This window comes from Camelina sativa, chromosome 7 (genome assembly GCF_030686135.1).
Source record: "Camelina sativa cultivar CO46 ecotype springtype chromosome 7, ASM3068613v1".
Classification (NCBI taxonomy): Eukaryota; Viridiplantae; Streptophyta; class Magnoliopsida; order Brassicales; family Brassicaceae; genus Camelina; species Camelina sativa.
In genome coordinates this window covers 20195256-20216923 of record NC_141886.1, presented here as the reverse complement: position 1 = coordinate 20216923, position 21668 = coordinate 20195256, and the positions used below count along the sequence as shown (strand labels likewise).

The following is a 21668-nucleotide window of genomic DNA, read 5'->3' as shown; positions in this document are numbered from 1 at the left end:
TTGATGATTCAACATATCATGACAGATTGTGGCATGGCCGATGATAAGGAAGCAACAGTTATATACGAAGACAATACAGCCTGCATCGCACAGCTCAAGGAAGGATATATCAAGGGAGATCGGACGAAGCACATTTTTCCTAAGTTCTTCTTCACACATGAACTACAAAAGGCCGGGGAAGTTCAAGTGGTACAAGTTCAATCATGCGACAACTCAGCCGATCTCTTCACCAAGTCATTACCGACATCGACATTGAAGAAGCTCACGCACCAGATTGGAATGCAGAGACTTAAGGACTTTTAGTGATGCTTGGAACAGGGGGAGTAATGCGTGTTGTACTCTTTTTCCTTCACCATGGTTTTGTCCCAATGGGTTTTCCTGGTAAGGTTTTAATGAGGCAGCACCCCCAAGCGCATTAAGGAGATCCCTTAGCATTTGCACGGTTATGTCATCCAAGGGGGAGTGTTGTAAAACATTTGGAGTGGACTTCCATAACCTGCCCATACACGTCCAAGACAATAAGGCCCATCGGCCACCTCCTTTGTACTAAGTCGGTTTAGTGTTTCCTAAAGTGATAAAGCTTTGTCCTTCACTTTACTATATATATGTATGATTATCAAACTTAATGAAGAATAAGAAGAGAAAACCTCCTTCGAGTTTCTCTAGTTTACAACAGATTTATATTTCTGTGGAAGATAATGTTGATTAGCTTTTATTTTTATAAATCAAAATAATTGATAAATACTTGAAATTTTATAAATATAGAAATCATGGTAGATAAATAAAAATTCTGAAAATTGAAAACGTAGATAAGCAACAAACTGAAAGAAATATTTTATAAAATCTTCAAACATATTAAGAAATCATTCTTCTAGTAATCCTCTAGCCAAACACGCTTCCTTGTAAGAGTTATAGACCACACCCTCAAACGTCCTCAAATCTTCATCACATCTTGGTCCTTTCAGAAAACGGAAAAGAAGTTGCAAATGAACATGACCATCAAACTTACTTGGAATATAAGATGTCCTAGTATTCGATATTGCCCTCCTTCTTCTGATCCAATATTTTTCTTCCGGATTCCAAGTAAAGAACTGAGGTATATCCTCAAACGTGAGTTCTCTTGCTTCAGCTGACTGGTGGTTTAGATCAAACCAAGCTAGAAGCAGTGGATCTTGGATGTCTTTCATTTATTTGGCTAAGAAAAGCTATATGCCAGTGATGCTTTTGTTCCTTGTTTCTGTTTGGGTTTTATATAAGTTAGGCATCTAGGATTTGTGTGATAATAAATAATAATAAACCACACTTAATCTTTTTGGTAGAAAGAATAATCTCCCCAATATTATACTACTGAAATCTCAAAGTATAAGTAAATCTTAATAAGCAGAGTTATCATTTATTCTCAAAAAATGTGCGTCCAAAATCAAAGAAACAAAGATACTAGAAAATTAAATCTCCTTCTTATATAGTACTCGTTGTATATCGTCTCCTCAATAGATGTCAACTGCAACCAAAAAGTAATACAATCATCAATATATACGAAAATGGTCTGACCAAAAATAAAAACTTACAATCTATTTGCAGTCAAAACTACCTTTAGTTTTCTAGATTCTGAAAAACCTCTTTGAACAAGACATTCGTAGTTTGGCTCTAAATCAACCCTTCCTTGTCAACTATCAAAACTTTCAACCCTTTCTTAGACGTGACTCTAGACAAAGCGACGTACAACTGCCCATGCGAGAAGACTGGTCGTGGGAGAAAAAGACCAACTTCCTTCAGTGACTGACCCTGACTTTTATTGATTGTCATCGCGAACGCAAGGGCAATAGGAAACTGCCTCCGACACATCTTGAATGGTAGTTTTGTGTCTGATGGTTTTATGAAAATTTGAGGAATCAACACCAAATCACTAGCTCTGTCTCGTATAATAACTGTAGCTTCTAACACGTGATCAGCTATTTGAGTTATTTGAATCCTTGTTCCATTACATAAACCATCTTTAGGGTCTAAATTCCTCAACAACATAACTGGAGCACCAATCTTTAGTCGTAAACTGTGCACCGGTAATCCAGATATTTTAATAGAGTTTAAGAAATCCGGGGTGAATATGGGGTTATCTGCTGACTCTAAATCCGTAGGATCAATACTGTCACTACTTAGATAAATTTTTTCTTCACCTGCGATTTTTTTTTTATTCTTTAAATATGAATATGATCTCATTTTAATATTCAATCTTAATATTCAATATACGAAAAAAATATATATAATATTATTGAAAGCTCCCAAATATATATAAGCGTAAAAGAAAAACGTACCTGAACTTCTCAAGCATGCTTTGATTTATTGTGTTAACATCCTCATTGGTGGGTGCTAAAATTGCTCTCTCTTGGAAAAACTCTGGACTTTCTTTTCTTGCAACAAATTCACATCCCCATATATTTCCCTACTGATCGCTTCGATTGGATCATCAACATCCATAATCAAAAACTCTGGAGGAATGTCTATAACAGCCTCTCCATCATTAGGTTCCGATATTTTTCCATCACCCACGTCTAGGATCCATTTAGAAAACTCTGCAATCTCTTTAGCTTCATCAGCAGTTATATTGTTGCTAAGTAGACGCATGTTCTTCGTTAGCTTGAGCAACTTGCAATGTTCCCATAAGTAAGATGCATTCAGTGTCGACAAAACAACTTCAGCTCTCCCTGCTCCATTAATCACTGGCAGTATTTGTCTAAAATCTCCTCCGAAAACAACAACTTTACCACCAAAAGGCTTATTTCCAAACTTCCCAACACAGTCATTTAAGCTGCGGTCCAAATTCTCAAAACAATACTTACACATCATGGGAGCTTAATCCCATATGATTAAAGAAGCCTCATCCATTAATTTAGCTACATCAGAGTTAGGTGTCATAGTACATGATGTATTATCATCAGGGGTTATAGGAATGCCAAACCTTGAATGAGCAGTCCTACCACCAGGAAGCAAAAGTGAAGCAATACCGCTAGAAGCTGTATTAAGCACTATCATCCCCGATATCTAATTGCAGTCGACAAAGTTTTCCATAAAAATGTTTTGCCTGTACCACCAAAACCATAGACGAAAAATACTCCGCCTTTGTCATTGAGTACGGCATCCAATATCTCATCGTATATTTTTTTTTGCTCCGCAATTAGCATCTGAACCCATTTATCATGTTTTTCTTTCTGCTCCTCACGATTGTACTTCATTTCTTCAACAATCAAATTGTTTGAATTGTCAAAACTTTCTCTTGATGGCTTAGGCATATTCTCAATGTTGAAAAGTGAACCACCATTCATAACATTAACTTCTCTATTTCAATCAAAGCATAATTCCTCTTATCAGCATCGCTCAAGTTCAAATCTGCAAAAAATAACATAATATTAGGACCCAATTATACTAAAAAAGTTACAACTAATGATATTAATTGTAAGTTACATAGATTATAATAATATTACCTGTGTTGTTATATTCATTCCTTTTATTGGTTTCAATATCTTCTGAAAGATGTATCCATGTCTTCTCCCATACATGCTCTGGTCGTGATAAAGAGTCTGACAAAATCATATTTGCAAAAAGATTAAGTAGCTGTGGTGCAAAACACCAGTGCGTAGCATCCAACAGGCTGTCAATATAGATCTGATCATCTTCTAGGATACCCCGGGCAAAACATGCATCCTTATACGTCTTGTAAACAACACCTCTGTAGGTCTTAATGTCTTCAAAAGATTTTGGACCTCTTACAATATTTAGAAGGATTCTCATAAAATACTTTGCTTCCAAACAGTGTGGCACATAGTTAATCCTACCCAGCGAAAACCCTCGTTTCCTCTCTTTCCATTGTTTCTGTTTTCCCTGCCATGTAAAATGGGCAGGAATCTCCAAGTACAGATACTGATTAGCATCCGGATTAACCTGATTCAAATAGAACCAACCCGTCAACTGAGAGTCTTCGTTTACTGATTTCTCGAGAACTTCTTCTATATCATCATCCTTTTTGAAGTAGCATGGTTTTTTTCCTTCTATATGAAACGATAGTTTCTGCACAGGGGTTGTTCTAAACTGTCTCGGGAATTTATAGATCCTCCAAATAGCTTCCGCGGCAGATACATACCTAGAGAAAACATTAGTTATATTTTAAACCCAGTGCATTCAACGAAATTATAAGTATCTAGATGTAAACCTTAGGATTGCAGGTAATGCATTTAATTTAACTTACCGACAGTCAAAGTAATATTTAATTTCGTTCTTCTTTATTTGATTCTGGGTGGAGTTACAAACGTTGGTAGTAGTATTAGCTTCACTTTTGTCAACTGGCTTCACGACGACAGCTACAAGGTCTGGTCCTTTGTTAATGTACTTAAACAAATATTTAACTGACCCTGTCTGATTGCACCATTCCACGTTAATGTGTGCTTTGTATTGTAAACATAACTTCTCATTGTAAGGAACAACATATCTGTTGTCACAGTTGAAACCACCTTTCTCAATATACCTAGTTGTCCTTCTCCTCCGATATATAGGATAACCATCCTTTCCAACTCTAGTTAACTCTGCATGTGACTTCAGATACATCTTAGAACACTTGCCATCAACCATACATGGTGAGTTCTTATTAGCAGCTCCACAAGGACCATGAATCATAGAATATTTTATGATTTCATATAGTTCTGGTTTGTCTTCTTTGTCTGGAATCTCAGCACAAATAATATTATTGATTTCGTCGGAGGTTGGTAACTTGCTCTTTTTATCCATGAATAGTAGTATATGAGCATGAGGAAGACCTTTTTTCTGAAACTCAACAGTATACATAGCTACAAAAGAAAACAAAAAAATAAGAAATTAAATATTCCTTTCATTTTAGATTGATTGTTAGATCTAGAGCCCAAAATATAAATAGTACCTGCAATTGTTTTCCCTAGTAGTTGTTTCTCCGTCAAATCAAACATTAAAGAATCCAGCTTGATTTTGAAGATGCGAGAAATAATGTCAGGCCTATCATTCGCATTGAGACCTTTTTTCTTCACGTACCTTGTTATCTCGGGCCAAGTAGGATTGCATGTAAATGTTATGAATAGGCTAGGGAAACCGTAGTGTTTGCATATCGCCATTGCATCATAATAACTTTGTACCATATATCGTGGTCCACCAGTGAATGAAGCTGGTATTGAGATGGGAATACCTTGTTCCCCCATTTTGTTCTCCCCTGATTCTTTAGCTTCTTTAATAGAGGTGTAATTCTCACACCTTAGCATGGACTGATGCAGCTTTATATATTTCAAAACGGTTAGACTCTATTGAAGCATCTACAACATACTGCTGAAACAACCTTCTAGATAGTAAAAGTGAATTTGACTCCACTTCTCTCTCTTGAATACGAAATGCAAACCATTGTCTCATGCTAATGCACTTGTTCTTCTTTGTCTTTGTTTTGCCTATGTATCCTTTCTCTATCCCGGGTCTAAAACCATCTTCCCCGAAAACATGAATCAATGGATACTGTAATGCCAAATACGCAAGATGAACTTCACTAATTCTTTGAAGCTTTCCAGTAGTTTTTTCCTCCACAATGATATAACGTTCTGGCATTTTTTTCACAAAGTCACAGGAATTAGAGCAGCTATCTCTGGAACTGTAGGATTAGTGTAATTCCTACCATCAAGGCCAACACGATCACTTATTATCCTCAAATGGAAAGTTTCTTTTGAATTAGAAGCAAACCTATCTCTGGCTGTCCTGAAGTGAGATACATAAGGATTGACTTCATCCAACATCTTAATGAGAGGTTCTATGATTTCCCTTTTCAAATTTTGTTTCCCTGCCTTTGTGTTACTGCTTTTACATTTACTGCAATGAAAACAAACCAAATAAATACATACTGATTTGAATTTATATTTTGGTCGAATTCACGACCAAAATCTGAATAAATATTGTGAGAATATCAATTATACGTACCTCAAAACTGTTTCTCTGTTCGAAACCTCATTTTCGGTATCCACAATGTATAATTGTGAGAACTTTGCATAATCTTTCTCTCTTGGTTTCATACCAATGAGATGATAATTAGATCCTTGTAGTTGAAACATATTTGGTATGTTACCTTTGTGAACTGTTTTATCAACTTTCCCTCCGAGGGAAGTCATAGCAAAAACCATGCAATAACCTCGTAGATTGTTTTGAAAATGCTTGCTTAGACGGTCTGTACCTGTAAGCATTTTTTTCAAAAAATGTAGAGATTGTTTGAATAGTGGGAGTTGGACAGTTCCTTGTAGACAAAAAAGGGAGAACATAGGATTTTTAGAATTTCTTCTCTTGTTGAGCCTCTCATCGTACCACATCATTGCACCACAATATTGACACTTAAATTCGGGATCACCATGATCTAAATAACCTACATTTGATCGTAAAACAAACACACCGTTATACGAATATACCAGAAATTTCCCTAGCATAAATTACGTTTCATAATTACCAGAGTCATTGTCTTTTTTTGCTTTATTTCTCCCTTTTCCTTTAGATCGAGACATTTTTTTCAATGGTTTTGGTATATAATCAATGTCATTCGTTCCTGGCTCAGCTGACAGATAACCACTTGCCATGTCTTCGTCACTGCTCGTTAAATGATATGCTTGGTCCATCTCGAAATGACAGTCATCTGCTTCAACAAATTTTAGAGTCATTAACAATCCCTCTACCTATAAAAGTAAAGTCTGAGGAGAATATAATTAACTATACCATCAGATAAATCTGGCCAGTAGGCATCATTGAATTCAGCTTCCAAATTCCTTGGTAGAGTAGTAACAAATTCGTTTTGTCTTTGTAAATCAATGGTAGAGGAGCGGTTAATCTTATATTCTGAATGATCATCTTCATCTAAAACATTAAACACTATGAAAATATATAAGTTACTAACTAATCGGAATGATGTGCTTAATCTACAATTGTCCATTTTTATGAAATATGCAGATATAGACAAATTGTTCTCACCATTTTCTTTATCTGCTAAAGTTCTCAGTTGATTATTAGTATAAGTATTACTCCGAAAGGATCTTAGTTTGTTTCTGGCTCTTTCAAAGACACATGTGGTCGATGGGGTTGATGTAGATGGATTGTCCGTAGTACTTGTGGTAGATCTATTTAACACAACGTCTGATCCTGTAAAAACACATACGTAGTAGCTCTAAATATTGTAGAAATGTGTTATTTAAATAGGGATATTATTGCCTATTTTTTTAAAAGTATAATTTAGAGGGATCTGACAATAAATTATCTTACCAGATTGTAGAACAGAAGAGTTAGAGGAAGGTGCGGGTCGAATTGGTGTTGATGTGAATATGTCACGTCTTCTAGCTGGTAAGTTTGTAATATCTTCGAACACTCTTGTAAAAACTGAATTTATTGGAATAGTAGAATTGCACTGAAACGAATTTTTTTGAGTAAGAACGCTATATTGTCGTGCATTTTCTTGAGTAGAATTTTATTGAGTCGAATTGCCCTGAGTAGCATTTCCTTGATGCAATTGTCTAGTTCTCTTTGGAGTTGTTAAGCTACTGTCACCTAGACTTGAGCCTATATTGCGTTTTTTTTTATTTCTCAAGAAGGAATTCTGAAACAATTTCGATTTGAGATTGGTTTTTATTTAGAATTATTTTTTAATTGGAAACTGTCTTCCTCATGCATCAGGTGGTAATCATGTTTTAAGTGAGAAGATTTGATTAGTACAATAATTGAATGGTTATTATACTGTAAATTTATTAATATTAGCAGTAATAAATTATAGTCTACTTATTTGGAAAGTAAAATAATCCTCATTGAACAATTCTTAGGTCAAATCAACATGAATATACAACGAAGGGTAGCTGCTTTCAGAGGTGTCGATAATTTTATTGTTTCTCACTCAATGAAGGTAAGTTATCGGAATGCTTGATATTACTGTTTGATTATAGGGATGGAAATCTGTTGAAAACAATAAAATTTACCTGATCATTGTTTTTATTTAACATTATAAAATTGAGAAAACACGCTTATATTTTTTTACATACAATTTACATGATCGTAGTTTTTTATTTCACCAACAATAGATTTTAGTAGTATAATTTTTAATGTCCCTACATGTGTATAGATTTTAATTTCTTAGTATTTTTAATGTGGCCCTGATCATACGATTGTTTCACGTTTGGAGGACTACTATAGGAGAAAACAATCATAAATCACTAAGTCATTTTATTATAAAACCTCCAAATAAACTTTGCAATGGTTCACAGCGAGATATTGTAAAACAGAAACAATGCTTAGACAACTAAGCTTATTTTACCAAAACTTGAAACTTCAAAAAAAAAAAAATAGACGACTTAGTGATTTGTCCTATCCCAAACTCTTCTTCACCAAACCTTAACCATCAGCTCGTCCATCTTCATCATTGTGACCATCCATTGCAAGAGGAATTACATCCAAACATGCTTTCTTAGAAGATGATGAATTATTAGAAGAATCATCAGCATCATCATCCTTCCTCTTTGATGATGGAGTAGTGGAAGGAGTTATTTGTCCTTCATCAGCAACACTACTGTTTGACACCATTCCAATTTCCTGTGATATAATCATATATTATTAATATATTCATACTATACATTACCAAATTATTAGAAAATGTATATATATACAATTCATTTATTTAGGGAGTATACCTCATTTGCACTCACAAGAGTGGCTAAATCATCATCACCCATTGAATGTTCAATAGTCTCATCTTTCTCAACTTCTAGACCAACAAAGGCATGACAAACCTTGTATGTATCACTTGCATCTCTGATATTATCCTTTCCAATTTCCACAACATAGAAAGTTTTTCCGACCAGATTACTTATCTCTTGAGGGATGTTTGTTGGATCTTCTATCTAAAAAGCAAAACACATGGTCAATGTATGAAACTTTAATAGATATTCATTATAAGGATACTCAATCACCCATAAAAAATACCTCATCGAAATGACCATCCAGAAGCTGCAGAGAACTGTTCTATGAGACAGTTTGCATCATTCTCAAACAACAAACATTTGGTCTGTGCAGTGGTATCCATCACACACAAAGCACTCTGTACCTATAATACATATATTTTCAAAATTATATTCATATATAGATCTTCATATGTTTCTTTTTCTGAATTTAAAAGACTTAAACTACCCCATGAAAGTACCTTGGTTCAACTTTGGTGTGGTTTTCGTTACACCCAGAACATGAAAACAAAGTCTTTTTGTTTTTGTTAAGAACTTCATTCTCAACTTTAGGGACTTTGTAGCATGTTTTAGTACACTTCATACAAAAAAAGTAGTACAAAGCAAATTTGGTATCAATAGCATAGACAGCACACATGACCCTAAATTTGCCCTCCTACAATAAAAGCTACTAATCAATAACATATAGCAAAAAAAGTTTTAATCAAATTATTAGGAATCCATACGTAACAATATATCAATAATAGTATAGTACCTCTTTGCACTCTAGGAGTTCGGCAATCATAGTCATTGGGAAACTTTTAAAGTATTCAACTTTCTTGGATTTTGGGTCTTCCCTAGGACCAGGTTGTTGAATTGTCAAAGTTAACCCATCATTAGGCAAGCTGTAATTATTCAAATTATAAATGGTTTAGCTGTAACGAAACTTAAAACTCAAAGAATAAGTTGTCGAGGAACCAGTTAACTTACTTTGAAAGGAATTCAGCTATTGGAAACAAAGCTGGATCAATCATTAGTAAAGGCATATCAAAAGCATTCGATACATATCTTACACCTTATACAGCAAAGACGTTTATTAGTATGATTATTTGAAAATAATTTTTTCAAAGAAATTTTCATATTGACAATGTATTATGGTTACCTTTGAAAGAATTAACTTTAGCAAAATGGAGGTAACATATCAGCATCTGATGACGGCTGTTTTCACAGGCTGTTAGGATCTCTTCAGCAAACCTACCCCATAGCGTACATGCTAAACGTTCATCCCTATAATAATTAAAAATATATATATTATTTTCATGAATATTTGACAATTACTTAATCATTTCAATGAGTTCAAACTATCTTTCCGAGTGTCCCTGAGTTCAAACTCAAGCTTCTTCTTGACCTTGTTATCCACTTCATGGATTTTCACTAGACCAACATTGATAACTTGGCCAATTACATCTAGAAGGATAACATGTATCTGATCAATGTGTACATATATAACCGTATAAATTTAAATTGCATAATAGATTACTAACCAATCAAAATGTTCTCATTCAATGCAGGATCGTTAAGAATCCTTTGGAAGTCCACCAAGTCAAGATACATGTCATCAGACAAATTAGCACATGACACAATGGTGGAATAGTTCAACAAAGCCATACGGTAAACGTGCTTGGTGACCCTACATTTTCCAGTTGCTTTAGTCAACGAAAATTTCTCAATGATTCTCCACTGACTAGGCATGATTTGTCTCTGAAACTTATATAGATGTTGCTTCGTGACTGTAGCATGGATCAAAGTACCCTACAGAGAAAGAAAAGGATCCAGGTATGAAAATCTCAAGTAAATTGTAATAAAAAAATTTCACGGATATAATAGCATTATTATTAAGCTTACTGCCACATCAGCTAGGACCATTTCAATGGTCTCACCGGAGTAAGTGGTATACTGCTGCCAGCTATGAACGATTTTGACCTGGATTCTCCAGCAAGTCTTGAATGGTTTGATGGATGCTAGATTAGTTATTGGAAGATTTGCTGCCATTTTGAAAGGTATTACGTTTGATGAATCATAAGTATATGTGAAATGTGTATTTATAGGTAGAAGTTTATAATTGATTGATCGAGGTTAAAGTTTAGAGAATATTCTGGTAATTATTCTCATATCCTTATACGATATCCAAATAATGAAATTAACCTTTGGAGGTTTTGTTAGTTTAGGATAGTGTTTATTGCGGTATCTTGATTCGCAATTCGTAATATATTTAGTAGTCCTATGATTAAGATGAAATTGGAGAGAATAATGGAGAGAAAGATATGATAGTAATTAGGACTGATTATTCGGAAATTTATTTGATAAAGCTGAATAGTTGCCTAAAGTATAGGAAATATATTTATTCGGATAGTAAATATTCGATGAGTTTTTGGAATGTCTAACAACCGATGAAGATTTGGTAAATATATGCTGATAATTGTTTTTCTTATATGGTTTCAGCGATTCCCGCAGAAGGTTGGTGAGATATTTTCTTCAGTTGTAAAGGGGTAACCCATCTTTATAATTCGGTTTTTTCTCACGCGTATCTGTTTCTTTAATTTTGGGTTATTTTCACTTAATTGACCCAACCCATTGGCGATTTTGTACTTCTCTTTTACTTATATAGGGATGACATGATTCAAAATCCTTCCTTTCAATTCGCCTAATAGACAACGTGTAACAATATAATCATGGAGCATAAAAAAATACACTATTATAGTTAATGTATATATGTACTAACATATAAAAAACAAAAATCAAAAAATCAAAAAGAATGATAAGTGAAAATCGATTAGAAATATTTGATCCTTTAACCATCACCATTATTTTAAAAAAATTACAATCTTGACTTTTATGTTTCACATGTTTCTGAAGAGTTTCAAATCTGAAACACTTAAAAAAAATATGTTAAATAAAAGTTGGAACGTTCAAAAACTCAAAATTTTGATGCTCGGAAACATTTTTTTGAATGAATGAAATGGAAGAGTTTGATACGTCTTATATAGTGATTAGATTATTTAGGGATTCCTAACACAAAATATTTTAATATATTAACAAAAAAATATATTCACAATTATTTTAGATTTCGTTCATTTAATTTTGGTATATATATTTTAGGAAAAGTAAGGAAAATCATAATTTAGATATATTTATGCTTTCGTAGATATCTCAAAATATATAACTAAATTAAATATGTTTACATTTAAATTTAATTTCTCGATTTTGATGGTAACAAATTTACCTTTTATAAATTTGAATTTTGAAATTGGTTGTTTGTAATTGGATTGTTTTATTTAAATGCATTAAATAGTTTGAGTGATTTTAGGGATTAAATATCCTTGTAGTTAGTATTATTTTACATTAAAAAAACTGAATGATTCACACTGGCTGCTGGGTAGGATCCGAAACCTTCCAAACCAGGTAGCATAGGATCCGCGTGTTTTTTAGTTAACCCGACTACAAACGAACCGGGTCACATTAGGATCCATGGGTTTTTTAATTTTTATTTTGACCAAACTCTGTTTTTGTTTGTTTCCATCTATATTAATCATGATTAATTATTTAAATATTGTTAATGAAATATTGCAAAATCTAAACTAAATGATTATTTGTTTTTATCTAATTGTATTAAATTGATTTGTTATTTCCGAAAATATCTCACAATATAAAACCAAATCAAATATATTTACATAGATATATATAATTTTCGATTTTAATTCTTTGATTATTATGGAAGAAAACTTTAAATAGCTTCCAAAAATATTGAGTGTTTTATCTGTTCTATTTATATGGCTGTAGAATTAAATTGAGATTTCCTTATATATCAAACGAAATTCATTAAATTCATTTTTTTTTGAAAATCTGTTTGGATATGCATTTATAATTAATCCTTTTAATCACATTATACACGATCCAAATATAAATATTCCGGGTCAACCCGAGATCCGCGCGATTTCAAGACTTAATCTAATGTCCTTACATGTAATAATCTTTAACACTACGTCTACTTAATTAAAAATGTTTCCCTTTTAATAGTATAGATATATAATAAAGATATAGTTTTCATATATATATTTTTTTCATTATTAATTATTATAGTTTTGTTAAGAAAATTAAAAAATCTAAAATAAAAGATGATAAATATCTCAAAATCTAGAACCAAAATAAATATGTTTACGTTATATATACAACTAGATAAGGACCCGCCCAATGTGCGGATTTAAAATTTTGTAAATAAAATTAAATTTAATAAAAATATATTAAAACTTATTGTACATTGTTTATAATTTTTTTTTTTGCTATAATACACTAATTTATATTTATTTACAAATCTTTTATGTATGTTACCAGTAAAATTGTATATTTTACATTTAGGTATATTGTATGTTACAAATATTTTATTTACCACCACCTAGAAAATGTCTATATGAACAAATTAAGCCAACTATTATAAGTCTCTTTACTTTCATTTTTGCATAGTTTCTTTAATCACTAAAATTGTTGGCTCAAAAAATATTTCGAATAAAAAATAAATTACATCACAATAGTGTATGACCAACCATGCAGAGAACCTCGGTTCTGTCTTCTTCCCTTATAGAGAGAATCTTGCGTCCAACCTCCTCCACCATGGAGAAAACCTTGGCTCCGCCTTCATCCTTTGGGGAGATAGTCTTTCGTGCAACCTCTCCCACCTTCCTCTCTTAGGGGAGATAACCTTGCTTCCAACCTCATCCATCATAGAGAAAACCTCGGCTCTGCCTTCCTCCTGTGTGGAGAGAACATGTTCACGTCTTTTAGCTATCTCAAAGTGGCTTGCTCCAGCAACTAATGAAACTAAAGACCATTTTCCAACGTCACAATCCCAATATATTCGTGGAAGTTTCTTTGACCCACCATGATGTAGCCTCTGTCTCCGAGCTCCTATGGATCTATCAACAACGATTTATGTTTTTATAATCTATCTACATTTGTTGTAAGCTTGTGTTTGATTAGCCTATCTTATCCAACTATTATGTTGATTGATTATCTTTTCCTTTTTATCTCTTTTTCGGATTGAACGAATGGTAACAATTATATTTGCACAAAAAAGGTCTATGACCAACTAATAAGGTTGAGAAATCAGAAGAAGATTAATTTGACATAATTAAAGAAATAATAGAAAATTAGAAGCGGTAATATATGAATCTCAAATAATTCAGAGATGAAAATATAAATAAAATAAAATAATCTACAATTACTACAATAAATTTTAAAATACAATATTAGAAAAAAGAAGATGCATATATTAATCTTCCATTTTTTTTTTGGTCAACATATTAATCTTACCTATTCCAAACTGAAAAAGGAAAATGTAGGAGTATATTTGGTTTAAAAAAGTAAGAAAAATTTGTCTTCCCATTGAAAAAGTTTCACCGATAGAACAAAGTTGAAAGCAATATTTTTGAATCAACCTCCTCCACCTTCCTCACTCGGAGAGATTACCTTGTATCCAACTTCCTCCACCTTTCTCCCTTAGGGAGATAACCTTGCGTCCAATCTCCTCCACCATAGAGAGAACCTCAGCTCTGCCCTCCTCATGTGTGGAGAGAACATGTTCACGTCTTTTAGCTATCTCAAAATGGCTTGCTCCAACAACCAATAAAACTAAAGACTCTTTTATAACGTCACAAAATCTTTTGATAGTAACTAATGTTAAATTTTCCAATGTATTTGTGGCAGTGTTTTTGACACTATGATGTAACCTTTGTCTCTGGAACGCCCCGACTGCCACCTTGCTTACTGAACCCATGTCCACAGGCCCACCTTCCTTAGTGGGCTTCACGTCTACTCCTGGCCCATTCATATTCGACGGCTGGTCTGTTAAGTCTGGGAAGCTTTAAATACTTGTTTACCGACCCTACAAATTCCATATGATCTTTCCATGTGTTTTGTCCTCGCACAGTTCCGACAATCACTTCCCGAAAGGTTATCCATCCTGAAATATTATTTATAAAATTGAACATTTTCCTTAATAGAACAAACTTATTAAAAACATTTTACTAATAGAACAAAATTGAAAGCAATATTTTTGAATAAATTATTTATAAAATTTAGAATTTAGAGTTAACTGTATATTTTTCTTAATCCCATTTCTATTTTTTCGTAGAATGAATAACTTCATATTAAAAATAAATGTTATAATTTCGAATTTTATGAAATATATATATATATATAATCTCCTTATAATTATCTAAAAAACTTTGTATTTTTTTTATAAATACTGTAATTTTTGATAATTATCTTCTTACATTATTAATATTTTTTTAAACAAAATATTTTATTTTTGTTGTAATCAAATTTTTTCTATTAAATATTACCTTTTACACATGTCAAAATCTGAGCTTGATAACTTGACACATGTCAAAATCTTGTTAATGACTAACTTTCAAAACCCAACTTTATATAATAAGATTTTTCGTAGAATGAATAACTTCAAATTAAAAATAAATGTTATAATTTCGAATTTTATGAAATATATATATATATATATATATATATATAATCTCCTTATAATTATCTAAAAAAACTTTGTATTTTTTTTTTTATAAATTCTGTAATTTTTGATAATTATCTTCTTACATTATTAAGATTTTTTAAAACAAAATATTTTATTTTTGTTGTAATCAAATTTCTTCTATTAAATATTACCTTTTACACATGTCAAAATCTGAGCTTGATAACTTGACACATGTCAAAATCTTGTTAATGACTAACTTTCAAAACTCAACTTTATATAATAAGATTTCAAATTTAATAATTTTGCTTTTATGGTAACAATTTTAAACCATTTCCAAAAATATCGGGTAATTTTAATTTTATAATAATTTCGTAATTATTGTTTCCATAAATATTAGATTTTCGACTAAAAGATTTTGTTTACCATATGTTGTTTATTTGTTTTATTTTTAATTATATAAGCAATTGGACCTGTTTGGCGACATGGATATATGACATGGTTTGTTTTTTTAAATCTCTTATTTGTATTCTCCAATTAATAGTATAGATATGTATATGCAAATGTAGGTGATATATCCCTTCATAATAAAACGGAAGTACACAACATTGCTTTGTAGACTATATAATTTTAATAAGTTGGTTATAAATAGATTATACATTAATGATAGATTAATTGGTTACAAATACGTTATATCGAAAATTTTAAAGAGAATATTCTAAAGAATCATATTATCTAACTTACCATATTAAATTCTTTTATTAAATTATTCATCAAATAAAATCTTTTGATATCTAACTTAACATATTAATTTTTTAATTATCATTATACTTTACCTCTCATTTTTATATATGAGTCTATTTTGTGAAACAAATAAATTATCATATTATTTATTATAATTAAAAAATGGTTTTATTTTCGGATACCATAAGTTGAATTTTAAAAAATAAAATATAAATGGTTCAATCTATAATATATTCAAGCTTTAGTAAATTATTCTTTAAAAATAATATCTATTGAATTAAAAAATTACTGAGTAACGGGTCAAAATTTGAATATTTAAATTCAATTTCATATTTTTTTTGTTGAATTTTATGATTTTATATAATATAATAAACTTTAAATAATTTATTTTGAATTATTTTTAATATATTGAAACTTGATATAAAAGTTAGAAACTATAAACACTCTAAATTGATTTGTTATAGCAATGTCAATAATATGTCACTATAATATGAAAGAATTTCAAAATACCAAGTATATTAAAAAGAAAAAGTATAACAATATATTAAATTACTTATAATATAATAACTCACTTTTTAAAAACCAAATTTACAAAATTATGTTTTATAATGACATTCAAGTCATGATGTAGAATATACATTGTTGAAATAACTTCACATATATAACCTAATACAACATATTAAAATTTTATTTTAAAATATAAAATATACAAAATTTTGTATAAAATAAAATTTAACTAGTGTTATAGCACGGATACTTATCTTGAATCATTAACAATATAAAACTTACAAAATAGGTGTCTTTTCAAGCCATCATATTTAGCATATGATTTTATTGCATAATGTTTTATCTAAAAACACTTTTAAAAACAATCACATAAATTATATTTTATATAAAAAATTACAATAGAAATAAAATGAATTTCAACCCCGTACTCTAGCACGGGTCTTAATCTAGTGTATACATATATTGAGTTAGAGGGTGTAGTTGGTAGAACCAAGAACGAATAAGAGCAAATTCTTGTTTTAAGAAGTGTTATTGTTATACTTTTACCTATACTTCCTTGTTTTTCGGCTGTCATTTGTTTTCGTCATCTATATGCAATATCCTTCATTTATTACAGAAAAAAAGTTGAAAAATTAGAGATAAATTATGAACAAAAGAATTCCATATTAGTCTAGTACATTTTAGTTTCAGGATAGGTTTGGATATTATTAGTAGAGAGTAGAGACTAGAGAGTATTAAAAAAACTTGGCTTCAATTTAACAACAAAATTCTATATTGTCTCAGTTTAAATTTTTGTATTGTGACAATAATAAGAATTTTCTCAAATATAAAAAGAAAAAGAGATTTATAGTGAGAATTTAAAGTTTGATGGGCTAATATATTGCAAATATGATATTGGGCCGTAGATACAAAGGTCCAGTTTCCATATAAGCTCTCTTAATCAATTTGATTACGAATCTGCCAGCGATTTAGGTCCGAGTAAAATAACACTCTGGCTTTCGATGAGTTTGGCCGGTCCATTCATCATACTGAGAGCAAGATCAAAAGACCCGTATTAAGCGCATCGATGCTGAAAAGGCCAACATTGCCGCTGGTGAAGCTGTGGCTCGGATCCTCCGTTCGTCTCTTGGTCTCAAAGGAATAGACAAAATCACAAAATGCTTCAAGGATGTACGAGCAAAATGCCTCCGATCCTCCCCATCTGAAGACTGATGATGTCTTTCTCCAAAATGTTTGGCATTTTTCCCTTTTTTGCAAAATTTTTGTAAGAACATTTTCACTGTGGTTTAGGTGTGCTAGTTTTGAATTTTGTTAAGATAGCGGTTTTATTTCAGACATTCAAAGACTTGAAATGTATTGATTTAGGGAATGAGTTTTCGATCGGTCCCTCATGTTCAAAGAGATGAACATTAATGAGTAAGAGAATAGGACTGTTGGAGGTTGAAGTTAAACATTAATGGTTAATAATCATTTTGGTTTGTAATGTTTTGATTGATAGTAAAGATTTTGGTGGGTCGGGTAAACTTTTTTACATGCATGAAAGTCAAACAACGTTCTGTACCTTTTGTCTAGTGCCGACAATTGTCATGAATGCTTCATTAAGCTTTCTTTGTTTGTTTTGTTAAAACCAATTCTGGTCATGTTTGGATCTTGACATTGTTGCTTGCACATGAAATTTTTGTTTTCCATTAATGCAAATTTTTGGTGATATGGATCAGTATCGGACGAGGATCCGGTACTGATACTGATTAATTGAAATTGAGATATACCTACTTATAAAGTGAAACATGACTCTTCTTGGAACACGTAACGATGAACGTGAAGGTTGTGTCCAATTCCTAATTCCAAAAAAAACTGATACTATCCACATGGTACCAGAACTTCCAAAATTATCCCAAAACCAACAAATTAACAAAAAAAACACACACACAGAAATGGGTAAATAGTTCTCCACCGACAAATTTGCTGAGAAGATACACTAGTTTATTTAGTAATATTAGTACCCTTAAAATGAGAGACAATTATAGGATTGCACTCAAAATGAAGTACTTAGTGCATTTGTCACATGATTTTAATTGTAAGAGAAAGCCACATTTATTGAACATTCTGAGTCACTTTGAAAAAAACTGCAGCTCCTCGTTTGGATTTTTTTGGTTTCTCATCATTTATTGCAATAATTGTCCAACGGCCACGTCTTGGGAACGCAAGAGAGCAAGAAGAGCAAGATCCAGATCTGGTCCAATTAGTGGGAGATTCTGGTTTAGTTTTGTCAGCCTCACGAAGCCAACACTTATTATAGATCTTGCAGACAAATTAAATGTCATCCCAAAAATTAGATATCCCCATGTTACACTGCAACCAATGTTACCCATGATAACATATTCCCTACTATGCCACAACATATTACTATTTATACATCGAAATAAGTTTTAACACAAAGATTTTTGATAATTTAAGATGTTGATCAATTTGTTACAATATAAGAAAATCAACAATAATCGCTTACCAATTGTACATACATATCCCCCCACCACAAGATAAAACATTGGTCCCTACTCCAAAAAAGTTTAAAAGAAACCCATTGGTCCAAAGGGAATCCACACATAACTTTAGTGTACACATCAAATCCATCATCTTATAACTTTAACCCTCCCCATAATAATAAAACTAAAGGGTAATGAAAATTTGACATACCAGGGACACATGCATCTCTTCTTTTATGTTTTCTTTTTTAATTAATTAGATGGATTATATATATATAAGTTTGAAAAAGATGCATCGGATTAACATCGAGATCCTTTTTTACAAAAGAGTGCACCAGCACTGCCCGTGACTGAAGCTACTACTGAGGACGGTCTAGCCGACAAACTCGAAGCCTTAGCATAGCTTGAAGAGGCTCTTCCACCCGAAGCCGTGAAAAACGCACCGTTTAGGAACAAATCACCTTCTGATCTCCAATTCCATTTCTTCCACTTGCTTTGTGGTGCATCTTCGTACTTAGTCACCTATAAGTTTTTTTTTTGGGTAAGATTAAATTGAATATTCTCAATTGACTAAAAAAAGATATAAAATTGGCTTTCTTAATTACCTCTTTAAAGACATGATCGTTGGGAGCAAGAAACCTATTGCCTTGACTATTAATCGTTGGGGCTGCACTCCCACCAATTGCATACATTTGCCAATGTGTATAATCATTATTCACCACATGAAAATATCCATGTCTACATCTGCAAAAATCACACCGGCTTAGTTTTAAAACAATATCAAAAAAGTAGTTAAGGGACTTGTTTAGCAAATTAAAAACCTATATTATTTAACTTAATTTACCTTGGCATTCTCTGAACAAGACCTTCACCAAAGTGATTAAAGGCAATGGTGACTTGCATGTTCTTGTCTCTCGTGTACGAATCACTGTGTCCCAAAAGCATAACTTTATTGTGGTGAGTCAAGTAGTTGTTAGAGATCGTAATGGCCGTTGATCCATGAATGGCGTCGATCAGACCGTCAGCGCAGTTCGACAACGAGCAGTGGTCTACCCACACGTGTGAGCCACCAAAAATCGAGACGGCGTCACCGTCGGAGGCCGTCCTCCACCCAAAATGCGACGGAGAGTCTCTAACGTAAGCATTACCCTTCCTTTTACAGTCGTGGATGTTGATACCGTGGATGATGATGTTGGTCACGTACTGAACCGTGATGCACGCGCCACCAGCGATATGGACGTTCACTCCACGTCCGTCTATGGTCTTGAAAGAGTTCATAATAAGCTCTTCTTTTAGCTTTATGACCATGTCACGAGCAAAGATGATCCAAAGCGGCTCGTCCTGGATCACGGCGTGTCTTAGTGTTCCGGGTTTAGGGTTGACCGCGTCTTTGTCGCTCGAATCCGTCACCACGTAGATTTTGCCGTCACGGCCGCCTATTGCGTGTTTGCCAAAACCGATCGCGCAATCGGCTAGCCGTTGTCGATTTTTCTCCCATTTCGGGTCGCATCTCCAACAGTCGTCTATTGGGTTTCCGGTCCCACATGAGAGCACGCCTAGATTCCTCCTAGACGCATTAATCTTCCTACAAAACATATATACATACACAACAACAATGTTTAAATGTCGTTATTTAATAATGTGGTACAAACTACTACTATAGGGGATTAAAGATTTTTACTCACTCGTTAACTTCTTGAACAACGAGGTCAGGGTGGGAAACGGGAGTGGAGGCAATGAAGGTCGGAGAAAGGACAAGGAGGAGACATGAGAAGAGGGAGAGAGACAAGTGAACAAGTGTCATTCTCATTCTTTGTCTCTCGAGAGGATTTTTTACTTATTAATGAGATTTTTGAATGTGTTTGTTTGTTTGGTGATGGAGGAAATGGTGTGAATGGCTTTGGCTTCTTATAGGAAAATCTCATCATCCTCTTGATTTCTCGATTTTTTAAAAAAATATGGAGGACCCACTCTTTTTAGATTCTTTATTACAAAGACGATTTTTTTTTTTTTTTTTAAATACCTACTTATATTTGGATAGGAATATTAAAAATCATATTCAAGTTGGTTGATTACATAAGTACATGTGTAAGAGTTCTTATGAGCTTTAAAAATTTTAGTGTTTATTGCTTATCAAAAATCTTTAGTTAACCAATATTAGTTTAATTCACCGGCGTGCATTATTTCACCTATGTATATAACAAAAAAACTGATGTATCAGCATTACATAAAGAATATGGACTAGAAAAAGAATCGAACTTTCAACTTCGATTTTTTTTTTTCCTGATATTCTAAGCACATATTTATACACACGCCAAGTGGATAATATAATATGACAACTTAAATGTTTTGATAAAAAAACGGAGTATTCTTTAATATGAGGAGCCTAGTGTATTACTAAGATAATAATGCTAGCTGAATTGGTTGCAATGTTTTGGCTAAAATTAAGGAACGTGATAGAGAATTTACATTCAAAATATAAATAAAACTGTTGAAATTGGTGACACAAACAAAGGTTCATTTTGTGTTCGGGTCATTATTTAGTTTAAGATTTTAAGAGAATCTTATATAATAAGAAAATGTTTTTTTTCAACTTTTGCTAAGACGATAACACTTGACTTACTATATTTCTGACACCTCTTTTTTTTTTTTTTGGACCTAATT

At 32.4% G+C, this 21668-nt stretch overlaps 2 protein-coding genes and 1 pseudogene across 2 annotated transcripts; all 3 read right to left on the bottom strand.

Annotated features, from left to right (window-relative positions):
* Nucleotides 1–1647: 1647 nt before the first annotated feature.
* On the bottom strand, nucleotides 1648–6359 carry LOC147941494 (uncharacterized; annotated as a pseudogene).
* Nucleotides 6360–8229: 1870 nt separating this feature from the next.
* Nucleotides 8230–9893, bottom strand: LOC147941493 (uncharacterized). The gene is made up of 5 exons (XM_087456634.1): nucleotides 9726–9893; nucleotides 9218–9640; nucleotides 9001–9121; nucleotides 8709–8918; nucleotides 8230–8610 (listed from the first exon to the last, which is right to left on the bottom strand). Exons 4-5 carry the CDS (start codon nucleotides 8748–8750, stop codon nucleotides 8413–8415), a joined length of 240 nt encoding a protein of 79 aa, XP_087312760.1. The 5' UTR covers nucleotides 8751–8918; nucleotides 9001–9121; nucleotides 9218–9640; nucleotides 9726–9893; the 3' UTR covers nucleotides 8230–8412.
* A 9055-nt stretch (nucleotides 9894–18948) lies between these two features.
* On the bottom strand, nucleotides 18949–20927 carry LOC104701382 (putative pectate lyase 5). Its single transcript, XM_087458952.1, has 4 exons — nucleotides 20690–20927; nucleotides 19849–20589; nucleotides 19610–19748; nucleotides 18949–19526 (listed from the first exon to the last, which is right to left on the bottom strand). Exons 1-4 carry the CDS (start codon nucleotides 20812–20814, stop codon nucleotides 19305–19307), a joined length of 1227 nt encoding a protein of 408 aa, XP_087315078.1. The 5' UTR covers nucleotides 20815–20927; the 3' UTR covers nucleotides 18949–19304.
* Nucleotides 20928–21668: the final 741 nt, after the last annotated feature.

Excerpts from the sequence above, each read along its gene's own strand:
- LOC104701382 (XM_087458952.1), bottom strand. The coding sequence starts at position 20,814 with ATGAGAATGACACTTGTTCACTTGTCTCTCTCCCTCTTCTCATGTCTC. Across the intron at positions 19,749-19,848 it reads CTTGTTCAGAGAATGCCAAG|ATGTAGACATGGATATTTTC; the intron begins GTAAATTAAGTT and ends TGATTTTTGCAG. Across the intron at positions 19,527-19,609 it reads ACGATCATGTCTTTAAAGAG|GTGACTAAGTACGAAGATGC; the intron begins GTAATTAAGAAA and ends AAAAACTTATAG.
- LOC147941493 (XM_087456634.1), bottom strand. The coding sequence starts at position 8,750 with ATGGGTGATGATGATTTAGCCACTCTTGTGAGTGCAAATGAG. Across the intron at positions 8,611-8,708 it reads CTCTTGTGAGTGCAAATGAG|GAAATTGGAATGGTGTCAAA; the intron begins GTATACTCCCTA and ends ATTATATCACAG.